The sequence below is a fragment of the Lithobates pipiens genome, unplaced genomic scaffold (assembly GCF_037356315.1).
Source record: "Lithobates pipiens isolate NorthernLeopardFrog02 unplaced genomic scaffold, aLitPip1_a1.2 Scaffold_10, whole genome shotgun sequence".
Taxonomy (NCBI): Eukaryota; Metazoa; Chordata; class Amphibia; order Anura; family Ranidae; genus Lithobates; species Lithobates pipiens.
In genome coordinates, this window is record NW_027507686.1 from 79,753,640 (window position 1) to 79,775,584 (window position 21,945).

Below are 21,945 nucleotides of genomic sequence, written 5' to 3' on the forward strand. Positions count from 1 at the left end.
TTAGTCAGTTCCCTGCAGTGAAACGCACGTTGCGTTCCAGACAACAGAGCAGAAAGGCCCCCTCTGTATGGCCTTCGAGGCTGCCCTGTAAAGTGCCTGTTTTTAGCTAGCGTTGCAATCGTAACCATAATCGATTCGGTATGATTTGCCGTGACGGATATGACTTGAAAATCCAGCGTATTTTGCGGAAAATAGAAAACTTGAAACTGTCAGGCGCGGTGTAGGCAACCTAAAGCTCAGTGGTCGGGGGGAAGAGGCGGAGTCGGCGGGGAAGGGAGGCGGAAGAAGCCGTAGAGTCAACATGGCGGAGGTGAGGGATTATTATTAGTAGTATCTCTGTGTACAGGTTTATATATCGCTAACATTCATTGTTTCTTATTTTCACTTTAAAATGAATGGAGAGGGGAGAATTCTTCACACATTGTAGCCGTGCTGCTCCTGTTTCATTAAACAAGGGATGCTGGAGGCCTGTGTTTTCATGTCACTCATCTCTATTATCAGTGAGCTAGGGCTGCTTTCAGTGCTGTAACCTGGGGAAGGAAGCAGCCATTGCCTTGTGTAAGACAATGATATGTCGCTGCTCTGTTATCCAGTGATCAGCATTGTCGAATAAGTGACAACTTGTTTTAATGTTTTTAAAAGTAGCAAAAGACAACTTTTTTTAGGCCTTGTTCACACTAAAGCATGTGCCTAATGGGGGGGCTGTGTTTACCTGGAGGGGTATTCCAGGCATCCCCCTGCAGGCAGTCCCATAGATGTCAATTGGGATATAGCAGCTGCACGGACGCAAACGATACTCCCAATCTGACAGTCATGCAGATGAAAGGATTTCAGATTGGGAGGATCATTTGTGCCAATGCCGGTGTGTCGCTGTGCAGGTAAACGCAGCCTTCCACAGGCGTGCACGCTAATTTTGAATAGAGCAGTGAAAGAATAAAAATGTTCATACAGTGCGCAGTGCTTCGACATGCCCTCTGCACATCCAGCTAAAGTGGTTGTAAACCCTCTCCTATACACAGTGAAGTGAACAGTCTCAGATGATACGCAGAGATGAAACAAATCCTCCTACATAAATTATACTTGTATATCTGCAGTCTTTCCCATTCTACGCTCTTTGGAAAGTTCAGATCTAAGGATGAGCTCAGGCGTGTTCACATTGGACCACGTGTAGAGCCCGCCAGGAAGTTGGCGCTGCGCTAATCACAGGCAGTGAGACTTTGCCCTGATGTGCGGCAGCAGAGATCGGACAATGTCTCACTGCCTGTGATTAGCACAGCGCCGACTTCCTGGCGGGCTCTGCACATGGTCCATGTGAACACGCCTGAGCTCATTCCTATTCAGATTGTGTTAGAAATCTTTCTTTCTGTTTTAGCAGCACACATGGGTGGGTGTGGAGTCTGGGCATACACTGTGTGTCAGTTGATTTCAAGGAAAGACACACGCACCCCCACTCCACATAGGCAGAGGAATGAAAGAACTTGCAGAGCTGTATTATAAATAGACAAGCTCTCTGCTTATCTACCTCTTAGCTCCCACCCTGACACAAATTTTCAGCTGCTGTTATTTCATGTGTCGGAGAACTTGTCAGAAGTAAGTATGAGCTCCGGGGTGTTCGCACACTTCACGTGCAGAGCCCGCCAGGAAGTTGGAGCAGCACTGCGCTAATCACAGGCAGTGAGATATTTCCCAATATGCGGCTGCAGAGATTGGGACAATGTCTCACTGCCTATGATTAGCGCTGTTCCGACTTCCTGGCTGGCTCCGCACGTGGAGTGTGCGAACACGCCTGAGCTCATCCCTAGTCAGAAGTGACTCTGCTGTTAACAGAGGAACAGAGCAGGAGAAGGAAATGGCACTTGGAGCTTTGGTAGAATTAAGTAAACACTAGAGATATGTGTGCTTAGGTCACACAATTCATGAATGAGGTTTACAACCACTTTAACAATGGTGCTCAGGAAGGGTGAGTGTTGATTGGAGCTCATTGTTGGGGACGTGTTGGATCACTACGCTCGCAGCAATGCGGATCTCTAGTGGAGTTCTAGCACAGGGCAGTGCGATATAGCTCTAAGGGTCACCATACACATTACAGTCTGAAGTCCTTGTATAATCCACTTTTGATTTACCAAAACTCCAGCATTTCAACACTATCTGCATATTTGTCTGTGTGTGTAATATGCGGACTAAGGATGAGCTCAGGTGTGTTAGCAGCTTCCCCATGCCCGAGCCCGCCCAGGAAGCTTACACTGCGCAGTGCCAATCACAGGCAATGAGACATTTCCTGATCTGTGCACCTACTTAATCTATCCATTCACTTTATATGAAATCAGGCAGGTCCTTGCACTACATGATAATTGTTAGTAGTTCTAAGCCCTGGTTGACACCAGTGCGGCTTTGAAATCGCTATACTTCAGTGCCATTTCAGAGCCACAGATCAGTGTGATGTGCACCTCTGATTTCATTGTGGCTTGCGACATTTAAAGGAGTTGTAAAGGCAGAAGGTTTTTAATCTTCATGCATGAAGATAAAAACCCTTCTGTGTGTAGTAACCTCCCCAGCACTACCTAATACTTACCTGAGCCCCATCTTTCTACAGCGATGTCAAGGAGTTTCTTGGCCATCCTACACTCTCCCTCTTGATTGGCTGATACACAGCAGCAGCGCCATTGGTTCTCACGGCTGTCAGTCAGTTAGCCGATCAGGAGAGGGAGGTGGTGGGGCCAAACGGCAGGTCCGTGTATGAATGGACACACAGAGCTTCAGCTCGGCTCTGGTGCCCCCATAGCAAGCTGCTTGCTATGGTGGCACTCGACAGCAGGGAGGGGCCAGGAGCAGCGAAGAGGGACCTGAGAAAAGGAGGGTCTGGACTGCTTTGTGCAAATCCACTGCACAGAGGAGGTAAGTATAATATGTTTGTAATGAAAAAAAAAACGAGACTTTACAACCACTTTAACTGAAGTCAATGAAAGTCGCGATGAAATCAGAAAAAAGTAGTGCAGGAATCTTTTTCAAAGTTCCTGCACATGAGTCACGGCTATTTTAATGTGAGTGTGATGCGATTTTGGAACTGACAAATCACATCGGTGTGAATCAGCACTAAAGGGGATTGTAATGAGTGTGGTGAGCTTAAATTGGAGCCGTAATAATAATAATAATAATAAAAAAAAAATACAGTTTTATTTGCAGAAGATATATACTATAGGGTTGATTTGCTAAAACTGGAGAGTGCACATTCTGGAGCAGCTCTACATAAAAACCAATCAGCTTCCAGGTTTTATAAGTCTAATTGAACAAGTTGAAGTTAGAAGCTGATTGGCTACCATGAACAGCTGCGCCAGATTTTGCACTCTCTGGTTTTTGTGAATCAACCCTTATGTCTGTTTTGCATTAAACTTTCTTGCCTGCCTGTCTGCTGCTCAGCTTGGTGTACAATTTCAGCATCTGCTGAGATAAATGAACCCCCACAAATTTGCAGGAGTTGCGTCATGTTGACCAATGAAAACAGCCAAAGGTGTCAGAGACGGGTGCAGGAGTATGACTCCCACAGGCATCGGCATGGTGGGACTTGCAGTTTCCCAACAGCTGGAGGGCAGCCAGTTTGAGACCCCCTGCTTTAAATGTCTTCACCCAAATCCACCAGATCTGTCATAACCTCTCTTCATCAGGGAGACTTTCTAGTCTGTTGAAATCAAGGATGCATAATTGCATGACTCCATCTTTCCAGCATTTCAACACTATCTGCATATTTGTCTGTGTGCTTAAGACTTCCAGTTTGTGGCCATACCATTTGTTCTGGCTTCTTCACTCCGGATTTGTTCATCAAGTTATTAGCCCCCATGCAAGCCTTACTGAACTCCAGGAGTATCTCCTCCCAGGAGCGAGCCGATGAGGGTGGCTAATTCCTACATACAGTGAGACCATAGAGAACGAATGTAGTGACCCTTTAACAAGAAGTCAGGTCACGGCACCAAAAAAAGGAATTTGGGGATTTGGAGGAGGCAGAGAGCTAAAAACTGTAGGCCCCAAATTGCCTCTAATGTAATGTTGCAATTGACATCATGTTTGGCAGCTTCCTTAGTTGGCAATTGGGCTGCCTATCAGGTCCACACATGCCTTCTGCAGACCTCATAGGCAGCCCAACAGCCAAATGGAAGCATTGAAAGAGCAGGCTGTTAATTGCGAGGCAGCAGCTTAGTTTTGACAGCCTGACAAAGAAATCAATGTTACTGGCAGGAACGCCAGGCAAGAAAATGTTTCAGCAGATTCACCAAAACAAATAAAATCATTTGCTTAAAGCAGAATTATACATGTCTCAAATCCAGCGATGCCATTTTCCGGAGCTCCCTGCCCGGCCGCTGACATTTTTGGGTGGCCGGCTTCTGGGCCTCGATCGCCAGCCACTTTTATTGGCCAGGTGGGGATGATATCAGTTATCTTTGACATTGACGAATTTGTACAATGAGCTGTGTGCGCGCAACTCACTGTACAGGCAGGTAGATAACTTTAATGCATAAGAGACAAAGCATGTCTCTTCTGCAGTAAAAATGCTGCATGTTCGCCCATATTTATTTGGTAGCTAAAGTTCCACTTTGCCGGACATAGTGAAAAATAAATTTGGGGCTTGCATACACCAAGGATGGCGATTTATAAACTAGTTTGAGTGTGTTTTTCTCTTTAGCATATTCAACAACTTGATATGTTTTATATAACACCATTTTATATTTGTAGATATAAAAAGATATATTGTAGCTATAGAAAAGATATATTTGCATGTTAACACCTGCTGCTTTCATTCTTTCAGCCAGAGATTGTGGAAGGATGTCGATTACCTGTCCTTCGCAAGAATCAAGACAATGAAGTGGAGTGGCGTATGTGATTCTGATAGTCTCTTGTTTGTTATTCATTATTTTTAAATAAATGCATAATGTGTAATACATTTTAAATCTGAGAATATGCAGTGCATTGCAAAAGTATTCACCCCCTTGGCATTTTTTGTATTTTGTTGCCTCACAACCGGGAATTAACATGGATTGTTTGAGGATTTGCATAATTAAATTTACAGAACATGCCCACAATTTTGAAGATTTTTTTTATTTTGAACAGTAACTAGGACAAAATAACAGAAAAAAAATCAATGTGTACACCCCCCTAAAGTCAATACTTTGTAGAGCCACCTTTTGCAGCTGTCACAGCTCCGAGTAGATTTGGATAAGTCTCTATGAGCTTGCCACATCTTACCACTGGGATTTTTGCCCATTCTTTTTTGCAAAACTGCTCCAGCTCCTTCAAATTGGATGGTTTGCCCTTGTGAACAGTAATCTTTCATTCTGACCACAGATTTTCTATTGGATTGAGATCTGGGCTTTGACTAGGCCATTCCAACGCATTTACATGTTTCCCCTTAAATCACTCAAGTGTTGCTTTAGCAGTGTGTTTGGGGTCATTGTCCTGCTGGAAGGTGAACCTCCATCCTAGCCTCAAATCACACAAAGAGTGGTACAGGTTTTGCTGAAGAATATCCCTGTTTTTAGTACCATCCATCTTTCCCTCAACTCTGACCAGTTTCCCAGTCCCGACTGCTGAAAACCATCCCTACAGCATGATGCTGCCACCACCATGTTTCACTGTGGGGATGGTGTTCTTTGGGCGATGTGATGTGTTGGGTTTGTGCCAGATATAACGTTTTCTTTGATGGCCAAAAAGTAAAATTTTCATCAGACCAGAGCACCTTCCTCCGTACATGTTGGGAGTCTCCCACATGCCTTTTCGCAAACTCAAAAAGTATCATTTTGTTTTTTGCTGAAAGTAATGGCTTTCTTCTGGCCACTCTGCCATAAAGCCCAACTCTATGGAGCGTACGGCTTATTGTCGTCCTATGTACAAGTACTCCAGTCTCTGCTGTGGAACTCTGCAGCTCCTCCAGGGATACCTTAGGTCTCTGTGCTGCCTCTCTCATAAATGCCCTCCGTGCCTGGTCTGTGAGTTTTAGTGTGCGGCCATCTCTTTTCAGGTTTGCTGTTGTGCCATGTGCTTTCCATTTGGTTAATATATAACTCAGATTGAAAAAACATTGAACTAATGGCTATAATGTAACAAAATACCACAAAATGGTAACAAGCCAAGAGGGTTGAATACTTTTGCAAGGCACTGTATAATGTACAAATCAAAACCCAGTTGTCAGTTATGAGGGTATTATAATCTCCTGTGGTCTTTTAGCACAAAATGGCTGAAATCTATTTTTTTTTGTTTTGGATAAAGTAGGTTATATCTAAATATTTTAGAAAATGATCTCACTAGGATTCTATAGATGAATGACAATATGCCCTTTAGTTAGATGCTATTTTATTTTCTGTATTATTTTTAGCACTGGCAGAAATCCTGAGTGTTAAAGACTTATCTGCAAAGAAACTGTTCTACGTTCACTACATTGACTGTAAGTAAACTATCTATTCATAAAATATTATTTTAGTTGTTTAGTAAAATTTGTATTGTATGTTTTTAAATGCCTTCAAAAACTTAAATTATATGTTACGTTTTACAGTTTCCTGCAGAAGCTGTTTCTCTGTGTACTAATATTGGTTATAGATTTGTGGTATTTTGTGTTATTGGAAGCCGATGAGTGTTTTCTTCAGTTGGGTAAAACATGATGTCAGCTGTATGAAACAAAATCTCTCTTAACATAAGAATTAATATAGTTAGAATTTTTTTTAAATTTAAATGTTGAACGGATAAATATGCTGCATGCAACTCTTTCTACTACCGAAGTTGCTGGGAAACAGTGTAGTAGTTTGTGTTCCACCCAAAAATGGAACTTGCGCTTATCTGCTTCCTCTCACCTCCAGTGTCACGTTTGGCACCTTTCGGAATCTGCAGCGATCTATGCCATGTCCGGCCCCTCCTCTGTCCCCCTCCACCTCTGTCTTCTGGGAGACACACAGGTCCCAGAAGACTGCAGGGACCAGTCAGGACACGCAGTGTGACTCACGAATGCGCAGTAGGGAACCAGGCTGTGAAGCCACAAGGTTTCACTTCCTGATTCCCTTAATGAAGATGCCAGCGCCTCCGCCCGGGAGCCGAAGGCTGCTCTCAATTAACAAAAGGGCACAATATCCTCTGTTAATTGGGAGCACAACTCTTTGTTCTGCTGCATCTGACAGACAGCACATGACCATGAGAGCAGGAGCTGCATGCTCTGATCTCTCTGCCAACTCCACTCCCGGCTTGGCTCAGAGCGGGGGTGGGGGTGTAGGGTTGTTAACCCTGCAGGCTCTGCTCGTGTAGTGTAATCACTAGAGAGGGGTGTGAACAATCTCCCAAAAGCTCATATCCCTTACAATAAGCCCGCACCTAGTGGGATACTGCATCAGTTTTCTTCATGAAAGCCTGCCATATTGGCACAGGAAGCTGACTTAATTTCCCTGTATTTATCTTCCAGTTTCTTTACTATGATAGTGGCTGAAAGTAATATTTTTCTTACAGCAAATGCACACTGCGTGGAACATGCAAACACCAGTCATGCTCCCACAGACACTTGGTACACATGTATTTTTAAATATTATTGTGTTATATTAAAGAGTAACTATTTTTGCTGAGAAAAAAAAGTAATCCACTCTGGATGATTATGAGCATGTTAACATTTTTTGTTGCAGATTCCTACCTGTTTCTGCCCAGATGGAATAGCTTTTTGTTAGGCTGGATTTACACCTAGGCATTTTTTGTGCTTTTTGCATTTTGCAAATTTGCACTACAGCCCATTTACATGTTTTCCTATGGAACACGTTCTGTAGTGCAAATCTGCAAAATGCATAAAGCATTAAAAATGCATAGGTATGATTCAAGCCTCAGACCATGCCCTGTGCAGTATAATTCAGAAAAGGAGTAACTGAGTATAATCATCTGATACACTTTCAGTGTTCTGATGAGAAACATTGCAGTTTCTGCATCTCTTATGAAGTCATTAACCCTTAGGGAGTATCTCACAAAAACCCGACTTCCAGAGTTTGTCACCCAAGCAAGAAATCACATTTTTAGAGGTTCTGTATAATAACGATGTACAGAACAGATTGCCATATTAGATTGAAATTTACAAAAAATTATAGTGGCTTCAGATTGAAAATAAAGGTACATTTTTATTAACCACTTCAGCCCCGGAAGGATTTACCCCCTTCCTGAGCAGAAGACATTTTGCGATTCAGCACTGCGTCGCTTTAACTGACAATTGCGCAGTTGTGCGATGTTGTACCTAACCAAAATTTACCTTTTTTTCCCCCCACAAATAGAGCTTTCTTTTGGTGGTATTTGATCACCTCTGCAGGGTTTTTTTTGCGCTATAAACAAAAAAAGAGCGACAATTTTGAAAAAAAACGCATTATTGTTTACTCTAATAAATATCCCTCAAAAAATACATAAAAAAATAAAAATTTTTCCTCAGTTTAGGCCGATACAGATTCTTTGACATATTTTTTTGGTAAAAAAAAAATTCAATAAATGTTTATTGATTGGTTTGCGCAAAAGTTATAGCATCTACAAAATAGGGGATAGATTTATGGCATTTAAAAAAAAAATTTTTATATTAGTAATGGCGGCGATCAGCGATTTATTTTTTTTCCCTTGCCGTGACTGCGACATTATGGCGGACACATTGGACAATTTTGACACATTTTTGGGACCATTGGCATTAATACAGAGATCAATTCTATAAAATTGCATTGGTTACTGTAAAAATGACGCTGGCAGTGAAGGGGTTAACCACTAGGGGGCTAGGGAGGGGTTAAGTGTGTCCGGGGGCGTGTTTCTAACTGTCTGGGGGATGGGCTAGCAGTGACATGACACTGATCGCTGCTCCCGATGACAGGGAGCAGACGATCGGTGTCCTGTCCCTAGGCAGGACAGGGAGATGCTGTGTTTACATCGGCATCTCCCTGTTCTTCAGCTCCGTGACACGATCGCGGGTATCCCCGCGGACATCGAGTCTGCGGGGCCCGCGGGCACGGAGCTTGCAGCAGACACGCATGTGCGCACGGCGGGAAATTTAAAGTAACATATGTTATGTTACGGATACGTTACGAATACGTTACTTTGCCCAGCCGTGCCATTCTGCCGACGTGTATATATACAGGCGGCGGTTGGCAAGCGGTTAATAATAATACTAAATTACAGTATGGCTTGATAGCAATTGTATGTGCTATATTATTTTTTTCCACGAAAGTGGAGTTACTTCAAACCAATACAATATATGTTGTAGCATAATGTATTTTCATAGAGCTGTGTAAAGCAAAAATGTTAATTATTTGTTTATTATTACAGTTAATAAGCGGCTAGATGAGTGGGTTACTTACGACCGTTTAGACTTGAAAAAAATCCAGTTTCCAAAAAAAGAGGCGAAGACTCCAACCAAGAATGGGCTTTCTGGGTCAAGGCCCAGCTCACCAGAAAGAGAAGTGGTGAGTAATCTGACAAGATGATAAAAAGCAGATTCTCACCTCTGTGTGTGTGCCAAATGTGCACTGTAGCTTTTATTAAAAAAAGCAGTCATTAAAAACTGGACACACTTGAAAAAAAACATGCAGTTAATTGTACAGGATCAGATCAAGGGTTCAATACTTGCACTAATCATAGCCATTTGTAATAAAAAATAAATAAATAAATTATTAAGCCAACCTGTTCCAAATATATATATTTGATTTGTAAGTGGTCAACACCAGGCTGGCTCTCATTAACCCAGTACATAACAAAGGTGTCACTCATTTGCATCAGGAATCTTTAAATGTGGCTAGTATAAATAAAAGAGAGCATCTATTTGGAGGGCTTGATACCAAAAGTGATCATTTTTGCAGAGATATGATGGCAGGCATGCCTTAGATTTAAAGCCAGCATGTGATGAAGCTTACCAGCATGCTTCAAGAAATTATCGGTTTTTGGTACAGTTAATTTCTCAACTAGAATTATCAACTCTTTTCTTGATAAGGCCTTTACACAACCAGGTGTTAACGTTAGCATGTTAATGCTAGATGGAGTGTCATATTCACAAACATTCTGAAAATAAAGTTTTATTAACCCTTCTCTAGGCTGGGAGTGCTTAATAGCATTTTTATGGCTGTAGACTTAAACAGGATTTCAGTAGATATTTTAAAGATATGATTTTATAGCTGCAGGAAACCTTCACCACATTCACGTTGTTTTCCAGGCTGTGTAATGATTATTTGATGCATTCGGAAATTTTCTCCAAAAACTTTGCTGTGCTTTGCCTACCAAGTTTTCTCATTTTGTGTAATAGAGATTTTTAGGACCACAAACATGCATTGATTTTCATTGGGTTGTTAATGAAAGTGATACTAAACGCACACTAACAATTATATTTGAAATCAAATCTTTTTTTATTTTGTGGAAATAACATGGTGTGGGCAGATTTCAGACAGTCACAGGATGTGTCACACCCCTCCAGCCTGTTTCTTAGAATAAGAGTGAGGTGAAGCCTCCATCAATCAAGATGTTATATCCCACCCCAATTGTGTTTAGCTGGTTACTGGGCCTGGAGGAGGAGGGAGGGAGTTGGCTGTCATTTACCACTGTGTATATGCTCACATATGTGACTCTCTAGTCAAATGGGCTGCTCAGATATGATGGGGGGAATGCTCAGCATAGAATCTCACTGAAAACTGAGCATGTGCAGAGTTGCCACCACAGCTGCAAAATCCCTAGCTGAATTAGAGACTTGAACATAATATGGTGATGGAGAGCAGCAGGATCAATCAGTTTTTTTTGCAGAATACAGAAAACAAATCTCCCACAACAGTAAAATCTGTATATGCAGAATAGCATGCTTGTTATACTCACTGTGGAACTTAAGTGATTAATCCTCAGCATTGTGTAAAAACGCTGTTTGATCCTGTATGCACAGATCCTCCCCCTCTTGAACGGCTACTCTGGACAAGTTAAGGTAGTCCTTCTGCACATGCTCAGTTTGGTCTCAATTGCTGGAGAGAACATTTCCTGTTTCAGTTGAGCTGTTCAGGTCACATGATATTGGCATCACACATTTGGCTTTGTGTACAGATTCTAAATCGAAGCCCAGTGACTAAAAAAGAACACAGTGGGCGGGATGTCACATCTTGATTGATGGATGATCCACCTCCCATAAAATCATAAGGACACAGGCTATAGTGGATTTCAAGAGGCAGTGATTCCCATAAACGACATAACACCACTGTATTGTTTTTTCAGTGTTCTTTTTTGACACCTCAACAGCATCAGTTACAGCCTGCAGACGTGCATATTGAGGTAATATTATTAAAAATACATTTTATTTCCCAATTTCTAAATTCATAAATAATACAGATCGTGCCAAAAATGTGTTGTTTTCTTTTTTTCATATTTGTGATCTCTCTGTCTCTCTGTCTCTCTGTCTCTCTGTCTCTCTGTCTCTCTGTCTCTCTGTCCTTATTGAAATAGGGAACACTATGTTAACAATAAAGATGCCACCCTAGGTGAATGATTAAAGTGTTACTAAACCCACAACAGTAAAATAAGTCTGTATATGAAGTAAGGCTCTATCTGCAGTAAGGCTCCATGCACACTGAAGCTTATAAACCGGCCTCTTTATTGGAGTTTGGGTGTTTTAAACTCCCCTCTATGTTATCCTATGTGTCCATGCACACATGGACATTTTTGGATGTTTATCGGCAGTGGACTTTATGGACTGTTTTCTGAACGCCATAAAATCACTTTCAGGAGTAGTTTTTCTGACCACAAAAAATGCCAAACGCTGAAAAAACCTTGATAAACACTCAAAAACGTGGCTCACCAGCATTTTTTAACGTTTTTGATCCATTGGAGAAAAAAAAACACAACGTTAACCGCTAATAAACAATATTGCAAAAACATAAAAAAAACGTTGAAAGACTTGCTGCAAAGCTACTAGCGCTTTTATAACGTTATTTTAACGTCCAGTGTGCATGGAGGCTAAAGCATGCTTGTTATAGCCCTTAGCGTGGAACGTAATGGGGTTAATCCTCTGCATTGCGTAAAAAGGCTGTTCAGTTCTTTCTCCTCTGATCCTCTCCTTCTTCCACAGACTCCAAAAAATAACCTGATATTCACAGAGTCTATAGAGTCAGGCTACTCAGTTTGGTGTGTATTGCTAATTTTTTATTTATATTTTCTTGGGAGGGTGCATGTGATCAGCACAGGGCCAGTCAGCACTGTCCAGACAGAGGATCAGGGTTCTTGATGTCTGATAGGATAATTGTGGTAGAAATGAAAATTCCTCCTTTAAGCTATCAGCACACACTGATAAATGTCACTAGATTACTCTAACTGTTATATACAGCTGATGAAAAGGGGTATTTATCAGTTTATATTTACTAAAACTATTGCATTTCCTTGTTCTGTGTACTGTGGGAGACCAGATATAGTGAATTCAGGAACAACATGTAATACAGCATTTATTGATAGTTTTTTATGATGTGGGTTTAGTGACACTTTTTCAACATTTGGTTTTTCACAAATAATCTCTGCCTATAGTGTTAAAAAATAGACAATAGCTTCAGTGTAAACTTGTTTCCAAAAAAAGAAAAACAAAGCCAGAGTGTCTGTGCCTTAATCATTATCTACTAGATATTGCTGCCTGTTATATGCAACTCATTTTGTGTTTCAGACTCGGACCCTCAGGTCCCAACAGTTTAACTTGTGTATTGTTCACCTGACCTGATGCTGGATTCTTAACTTGTCTATATAATTTATTAATGAAAGTCTTAAATCTGATCTGTGTGGGGAACTTTCATTTTCAGCTTTCTTTGGCATTCCAGCTTAAGTTTTTCATCTGTGTCTGGTTTAAAGGGCTGCTTTGCCACCCCTGTCCCAGGCAGGTGGTGACTGTGTGCATAAGTGTCAGTCTTAAAACATAATGACACAGGCAGATTATTTCTGAACCTCTGTCCCTGACACAGTGACATACATTGAGAAGAGATTTTTATTATCTCTTCACACAACAATGATAAATAAAGTAAATTCCATAAGTGTGACCCTCCCACTGTATTAGGGAGAGGTGATAAGCCTGTGTCATTCCTTTTCCACAGAGGAAGATTCCTGAACTCATTCTACCTCCAGTTGCAGCCCCTGCGGGAGGAGGAAAATCTCTCCCTGTTCCAGTAAGATATCATCTCCCGTACTTCCGTTCATGTCTGTTTCTCTGATTTCAGTATTCTCCGTAAGATCAACTTTCCATGTTGTATTTTCTTTTCTTTTAATGACTTACAAGTTACTTTGCTCTTCCATCAGAAACGGAAAGTAGAAATTGTATCACCAGCCACTCCAGTTCCACCAGTGGTAGAAACCACTCAGGCCTCAGTCTTTCCACAGGTAAAACATACAATGACAAGCAGTTTTAATTATGTTACAGTTTCACTACCATTGTAAATATTTGCGTGTAATCACTTGTCAGTTTTTTTTTTTTTTTTTTGCTGTAAGGCCCCTTTCACACATGTCCATCCGTTTGCGGATAAAATATGGACATACATGCATTCCTATGGAATAGTGGGTTTCTGCACAAGGGTCTGATTCTGCAGACAGAGGAAAATCCTATTTTTCTATCCGTCTGCAGAGCGATTTGGATGAACACAGACAGACAGTCCGTGTTCATCCGATCCCCCATAGAGGAGAGCGGAGATCTGACAGGGTGGTCCCTGCACAGTGTGCAGGGACCGCCCTGTCATCTGCCGGCAAACAGAGCGATCCCCACTCAGCAAGCGGATCATTACGGATTCCGTTTTCTCTTTTGTACACTTGGGGATGGTGTGTGTGTGTGTGATTATTTTTATTTGCTAGTACATATTTTGGGGAAAAAAAGCAAGAAGTTTTCTTTTTAATAAATTTATTCCAGATTATAATATACTAATTTATGATTAGTATAGCCAGGAAACTGCCAGGAAACTGTCAGGAGGATCTGGCGGCCAGAGCACACAGAGCGGGGATCTACCGCTGGGACACGGCTTCTATATAAATAGCCGGCCACTGTCAAATCAAATCCTGCCTCCTGGATCAGCACTGGACTAGTGTGCTGTCTATTAGAGTAGCCGATCCAGGAGGCGGGACTTTTTTTTTTCTTACAGCGCCTGGCTACTCATATAGAAGCCATGTCTCAGCGGGAGATCCCTGCTCTGTGTGATCCGGCCACCAGATCCTCCTGACAGCTTCCTCCAAATTCCTCCCTGCTGCACTTATGGGCAATGATAGGCTGTACTGATGAGCAATTATACAGTGTCTTGAAAAAGTATTCATTCCCCTTGAAATGTTCCACATTTTGTCATGTTACAACCAAAAACGCAAATGTATTTTCTGGGATTTTATGTGATAGACCAACACAGTGGCACATAATTGTGAAGTGGAAGGGAAATGATAAATGGTTTTCAATTTTTTTTTACAAATATCTGAAAAGTGTGACACACTTTTGTATTGAGCCCCTTTTACTCTGACACCCATAACTAAAATATGGTGGAGCCAATTGCCTTCAGAAGTCACCTAATTAGTAAATGGAGTCTACCTGTGTGTGATTTAATCTCAGTATAAATACAGCTGTTCTGTGAAGCCCCCTGTGGTTTGTTAGAGAACCTTAGTGAATAAACACCATCATGAAGGCCAAGGAACACACCAGACAGGTCAGGGATAAAGTTGTGGAGAAGTTTAAAGCAGGGTTAGGTTATAAAAAAAAAAGAAAAGAAAAAAATGTCCCATGGATCTCATCTCATGGAGCACTGTTCAATCCATCATCCCAAAATGTAAAGAGTATGGCACAACTGCAAACCTATCAAGACATGGCCGTCCACCTAAACTAACCGGCCGGGCAAGGAGAGTATTAATCGAGAAGCAGCCAAGAGGCCCTTGGTAACTCTATAGGAGCTACGGAGATCCACAGCTCAGGTAGGAGAATCTGTCCACAGGACAATTATTAGTTGTGCACTCCACAAATCTGGCCTATATGGAAGAGTGGCAAGAAGGAAGCCATTGTTAAAAGAAAGCCATAAGAAGTCCTATTTGCAGTTTGGGAGAAGCCATGTGGGAGTCGCAGCAGATTTGTGGAAAAAGGTGCTCGGGTCAGATGAGACCAAAATTGAACTTTTGGCCTAAAGCAAAATGCTATGTGTGGCGAAAACTAACATTGCACATAACCCTGGACGCACCATCCCCACCATGGAACATGATGGTGGCAGCATCATGTTGTGGGGATGCTTTTCTTCAGCAGGGACAGGGAAGCTGGTCAGAGTTGATGGCAAAATGGATGGAGCCAAATACTGGGCAATCTTAGAAGAAAACCTGTTGGAGTCTGCAAAAGACTTGCGACTCGGGTGGATGTTCACCTTCCAGCAGGACAGCAACCCTAAACATACAGCCATAGCTACAATAGAATGGTTTAGATCAAAGCATATTCATGTGTTAGCATGGTCCAGTCAAAGTCCAGCCCTAAATCCAATTCAGAATCGGTGGCAAGACTTGAAAATTGCCATTCACAGACGCTCTCCATCCAATCTGACAGTGCTTGAGCTATTTTGCAAAGCGTAATGGGCAAACATTTCACTCTCTAAGTGTTCAAAGCTCTTAGAGTCATACCCAAAAAGACTTGCAGCTCTAATTGCAGCAAAAGGTGGTTCTACAAAGTATTGACTTCAGGGTGGCTGAATACAAATGCACGCCACGCTTTGGAAATGTATTTGTAAAAATAAATAAAATTTGCAAAACCATTTATCATTTTCCTTTCACTGCACAATTATGTGCCACTTTGTGTTGGTCTAGCACAGGGATATGCAACCTCCATCTGTTGCAGAACTACAAGTGCCATGAGGCATAGCAAGACTCTGACAGCCACAAGTATGACACCCAGAGGCATGATGGGACTTCATTTTGCAACAGCTGGAGGTCCATTAATTGCATATCCCTGACCTATCACATAAAATCTCAATAAAATACATTTTTGTTTTTAGTTGTAACATGACAAAATTTGGAAAATTTCAAGGGCTATGAATATTTTCTTTTCAAATATTTTATTGACAAAGGGAAAGGAAACATGCATAAAACATAACAACATACATTGTAGCCCACAGAGAAGGGGAATATATCCAAATGTCCAGAAATGCAACGTTTAGCTGACTGAGTCGCAGGCCACATAGTTGGATAATGATAAACCAAGGTAGAACATTTAAGTATGTAACGACTGCATTGTACTATGGTATTAGAGGTTAAGGGATGCCATATGCATATACTAAGTGACAGAAAGAGAGAACCCTTGGAGAGGTGGTACCAGTTGGCAGTAATGTGAAGCCCAGTGCACAAGGGGCATCTAACGGTATAGGAATTAAAAAAAAAAGAAAAAGGAAGATGGACCATAGGATAGAGGAGGATAGTGATGAGAGGGGATATTATGGTTATTCAATAGATCTTATTCCTGAAACATCTAAGTTAGTTGAGGTCAGGACAGGTCATCATTCTTGGAGTGGGTTATTCCAAATCTGGGGAGGTAGTGTGCATGGAGTCTGACGGGGGAAAGGGAGGGTGTAGGAGGGGAAAAATATAGGGAGCGAAGGGGATCCCGGGGGATGGTTTGTTAGGGGGAAGTTAACCACTTCAGCCCCTAGAGAATTTATCCCCTTAATGACCAGAGCATTTTTTTGCGATACAGCACTGTGTTGTTTAACTGACAATTGCGACGTTGTACACAAAGAAAATTAACTCAATTTTTTTCCCACAAATAGAACTTTCTTTTGGTGTTATTTGATCACCCCTGCGGTTTTAGTTTTTTGCGCTATAAACAAAAAAAGGCTGACAATTTTGAAAAAAATATATATATTTTTTACTTGCTATAATAAATATTCCCCAAAAAATATATATATAAAAAATAAAATAATTCTTCCTCGGTTTAGGCCGATATCTAATTATTCTACATAATATTGGTAAAATAAATGCAATAAGCGTAAATTGATTGGTTTGCGCAAAAGTTATAGCGTTTACATAGGGGATAGATTTATGGCATTTATTTTTTATTAGTAATGTCGGCGATCTGCGATTTTATTTTATTTTTTATTTTTTTATTGTGACTGCAACATTACGGCGGACAGATCGGACACTTTTGACACTATTTTGGGACCATTGACATTTATACAGCGATCAGAGCTAAAAAAATAGCCACTGATTACTGTGTAAATGTCACCGGCAGGGAAGGGGTTAAACACTAGGGGGCGATCAAGGGGCTAAGTGTGTTCTAATTGTAAGGGGGACGGGCTCACTAGATCATGACAGAGATCACTGCTCCCGATCATTGGGATCAGTGAATCCCTGTCATGTTACTAGGCAGAACAGGGAAATGCCTTATCTCTCCATTCTGCCTCTCCATGTCACGATCGTGGACCACCGGCGGACATCAAGTGTGTGGATCCCACGATGTCCGCTTGCCCACTAGCCTGTGATGATGGAGGGATGTACGGGTATGCCCATTTGTGCAGCCAGGCCATTCTGCCGACGTACATCGTCATATAGCAGTCAGTAAGTGGTTAAAGATCTATATTGGAGTGACACTGATATCAAATGTTCATAAGGTTCAAGGGGACGATAGCACTTCATCAGAATCTGAGGGGATAAAGTGAGCAATCCACGGGCCCTATAAGTGTTCATATTTGAGAGTTTTGTCCTGGAGAACTGCTTCTATTTTGGCATGGATTATGGCTCTGGTGACTCTGTTTTTGGTCTCTACAATGTTGAGATGAGGGGTTTTCCATGCCTTGGCGATTGTTTGTTTAGTGGCAATCTGCAAGAGGAGTTTATATTGGAGGCGAGTCGCATCCAAAGGTTTTTTGAGTAAGGCTGTAACTGGATTTGGGTCCAATGAGCTGTTAAAAAGTGTGGAAAGGATATAGAAAATTTCAGTCCAAAAGATTTTAACCAATGGACAGGTCCACCTAATGTGGAGGTGGGTGTCTGCTTCTGTGCAGCCACGAAGCAGAGATTGGAGTATGAGGCCAGGTATTTAGAAATCTGGGCAGGGACAAGGTACTGGCGCATGAGGACTTTGTAGTTCGTTTCTAATGCTACAATATTTTCAGAGGCTGATTTTAGTGGCTTCCCATATATCTGACCAGTCTTTGGCGTCTAGTAAGTCCCAAGTCCCTCACCCATTTAACTGCATGTTGTAGTGAATTATGGGGTGGGGGAGTCTAGTAGCTGAGCATAGAGGTCAGAAATTAGACTTTGAGTGTGGGGATCTTTGTTACAAGTGCGCACAAATATTGACATTGCAGACAAAGACGTGTCTCTATGGAGGCAGGGGGTAAAGGAATGTTTAATTTGGAGATAGCAGAAAAGTTCAGTGTTCGGGAAACCATGAGTTTCGCATACGGATGAGAATGGCTTAAATGTGTCGGGTGTTGTAATCCAACCGGGGTAAAAAGCCGGATTGCGGAGGTATGGCAGAAGTGGGTTATGGGGGTGATTGGAGGCCAAATTTGTTTTTGAGCCTATCCCAGGTAGTTAAACTATGTTGGTTTATGGAGTTCCAAATGGTTCTGCAGTCGCATGGGTGAAGCCATAGTATGTTGGCTACTGATAATAGATCACAATCTACAGAATCGAGTGTGACCCATAATGGTGTTTCTTGTGTGGCATGGTATTTAGTAAAGTTAGGGATTCCTAGGCCCCCCTAGATTTAGGGAGGAAGAGGATGTTTCTGGCGATGCAAGGTCTAGTGTTGCCCCAGATATAGTGGAGTGTACATCATTGTAGAATTCAAAGGAAATGCCATGGGATGGGAATCGGTAAGACCCGAAATAGATATACGGCAATATGGTAATTTTAACGACGGAGATGCGGCCTAACCATGCCAGGGTAACGCAGACCAAGAAGATATGAGGTTGGTTAGATGTGTTGGCATTGCAGGGTCTGCGGTTAAATTGATGCCAAGGTAGGGGATATAATAAGGTGACCAGTAGAATTGGAGAACCTGTTGGAGTTGGGATAGGAGTGATGGGGTTTAGTGAAATGCCAAGGGCTTCATGAATACTTTTTCAAGGCACTGATAGGCTGCACTGATGGGCAATGATAGGCGGCACTAATGGGCCGCACTGATAAGACGGCACTGATGAGACTGTGTTTAGGGGCAGCCAAGATCAGAGCTGGGTGGGGCAAATGGTGGCGAGTAACTCTTAAGGCCTGGCTAGTGGCTCAGCACTTGAAATTTTGAGCTCTGGTATAAATTATATATGGAACACTGACTTTGTCTTAGCAGTCTCTACTAGTTCTTTTTACATAGACTCGGAATAATCTTCTATACAGTATTTAGTGTTCTATAAAAAGGAATTTAAAAATCTGTAGTAATTTTCTCGTCTATACTGGGAAAATTATTGAAATGAATGTGGTCCATGCCTTATTCTTAGTCATTTAGTTTGTGCAGTACAGACACTTGAAATGTCTGGAAACGGCCAGTAACTTTCCTCTTTCTGTTTGATGTGATTTTAGCCTTATTAGTGTAATTGTGACAGAGAAAATTGAGTACTGTCCGTTATACTTTTTTTTTTTTATTTGCACTAACATACAATTTTTCAGGACAAGCTTTCAGGGTATGTCCCCTTCTTCAAGGCCCAAGCAGTACTGATTCACATTTTTTTTTTTTTTTTTTAACATTCTGCTTAAAAATTTGTGAATCAGTACTGCTTGGACCTTGAAGGGGACATACCCTGTTAGTGCAAATAAAAAAAAGTATCACGGACAGTACTCAATATTCTCTTTCTGTTTGAAAGTTAAAGTGGGTGGATACAACTCCAGCAACCTCTCCCTCCTCTTTGACATGTGGCCGCTCTCGACAAATGGGCACACACCTTAGCAGCAAGCCAGAACGTGCATGTTTTCCATGCGTCTTCCTTTCCATAGCAACCTATCAACATATTTAAACCAGAAAGTGGAGGCAGAGTGAGAAGCTGTACACTGTCTTCACCTCCAGCAGCTCTCCTGTCTGTGTTCTGGGCTGCACGGTCTGTGTCCTCTCTCCACCACCTCCTCTGATACTTCCTGGGCTTTGATTTCTCCCTTTCCATCACTCACATTCAATGTCTGTGTCGGCTTCCCCTCCAGCCGCTTTGAGCACAGGAAGCTGTCAGGGGCGGGGAGGGGGGGTCGGCACATCACATTATCATGTTCAGCGATCCCTGGATTCTCTCTACACATCCCATTCAGACAGGAAGACATCAGTCACTTGTTTACATGTCTATCTCATTGTGAATAAACAAAGTGAGATGTGTTCAATACATTGCAGTGCTGCAGGGGAAAGGGAAACGGGAGTTCCCATCTTCAGCCAGTGTTGTATTGTGCATTATATTTTTTACAGGAATCTAGAATATGTATAAAAAGCACTTCAGTGACTTCTTTTTTACAGTCACTGAACTGCTCCTGCTATTACTGAAGGCATGTATGTGTGCTCAGGATCCTCTGCCAGTGCCAGGAGGGAGGGGGGGAAGGGTGAGGAAGGAGAGGAACTAACTGTTGGAAGCAGGTATCAATCAGAGGAGAAGGAAGGGGGTGGATCCAGACTCCCATTGTGGTATGACACTTCAGGAAAGTCTCTGGTCCCTCCCACAGGTAATTAACCCTATTTTATCAGAAAGGGTGCACTTCTCAGAGTGCAGGAAAGCTCTGTAGGTACTAGTAGCTCATAAGGATTGAAATTAAAGCAGAGTTCCACCCAAAAGTGTAACGTTCTCTCATTTGTCTCCTTTCCCCCTCCGGAGCCCCAATTGGCACCTTTCAGGGGGGAGGGGGGACAGGACATCTGTCTTTGGTCCCACTCCAGGGATTCTGCACCATGGCCCATGACATCACCACAAGCCTCACTCTTCCTCCCCCTGTCACCAGGCTAGTAGGAGAGGGGAGCGGGGCCTCGCGCATGCCCGCAATGGCCACGGCAACAGCCGACAGCTGATGGAAACATCAGCTGTGGTGCCGACATCGCTGGACTCCAGGACAGGTAAGTGTCCTATTATTAAAAGCCAGCAGCTGCGGTATGTGTAGCTGCTGGCTTTTATTTATTTATTAATTTATTTTTGGGCGTACCTCCGCTTTAAGCAAAAAAAAAAAAAGTTTTCTTTTTTTTTGTAAAGTGTTTTCCTTTCTAGAAACATCATTGGTCTTTCAAATATTTTTGGGAGTAGTATCTACTAGTTTTGGAAGTGTATAAACAGCTTTAAACATAATCGATGGTCATAATCTTCCCGTTTTTCAGTTATATAGTTGGCAAGGGTTGGATAAAGATTGAGTGTATGTTTTTACTGCCCTACCAATATTTTTATACATTATTTCCTAAGAAAGGCATCTAAAAGTTGTATTTTTTTATTTTATCTAAGCTCCCTGCTGACACCACCAAATGTGGAAAGGAATTCCACATCCTTACCACTCTACTAGTAAAGAACCTCTTATGCATTTTAAGATTCAATCGCTACTCGTTCAACTTCATTGTGTGACTTTGTGTCTACTTTGGAGACGACCTATGAATAAATAGTTTTATCCCAATGCTAAAGTCCTCATTTAAAGATTTTTATATTGCGATCATATCCCCTCTTAAGCGCCTCTTCTCCAGGGAAATGCATTTGTAGTTTTTCCTCCAGCCTCTTTATTGGCTTTGAAATAAATAAATAAATTGAGCTAAGTGCCTGGTGCTCAATGAAACAAATGAAAAAAATAAGTGACACAGCTGCACTCATAAAATACAAGTGCTTAAATGATCTAATAGTCTGCTTGTTGTGCTGTGTATAAACTATGTTTTCTCTCAAATGCTAAATAAAAAATTGTATGCATTAGGACTCATTTCCACGAGACGGATCCACTTCTACTGAGTCTGCCTCTGTCCGCCAGCTCAGCGGGAGATCTCTCCGTTGATCTCCGCTGTGCGGATGACAGGTCCCTCTTTGCTCACTGAGCGGT

General features: G+C 41.9%; 1 protein-coding gene across 2 annotated transcripts in view; it reads left to right on the forward strand.

Moving 5' to 3' along the window:
* The first annotated feature begins 253 nt into the window (after positions 1-253).
* Positions 254-21,945, forward strand: part of KAT5 (lysine acetyltransferase 5) — a 50,126-nt gene continuing 28,434 nt past the window's right edge. The window contains exons 1-7 of one of the 2 annotated variants that reach the window (XM_077456120.1): positions 254-310; positions 4,799-4,865; positions 6,362-6,430; positions 9,304-9,440; positions 11,221-11,277; positions 13,074-13,145; positions 13,276-13,356. In XM_077456120.1, the coding sequence (XP_077312246.1) occupies positions 302-310; positions 4,799-4,865; positions 6,362-6,430; positions 9,304-9,440; positions 11,221-11,277; positions 13,074-13,145; positions 13,276-13,356 (492 nt within the window). In that variant the 5' untranslated portion in view covers positions 254-301. The remainder of the gene's footprint in view (positions 311-4,798; positions 4,866-6,361; positions 6,431-9,303; positions 9,441-11,220; positions 11,278-13,073; positions 13,146-13,275; positions 13,357-21,945) is intronic. The other variant, XM_077456121.1, reaches the window with a different exon arrangement.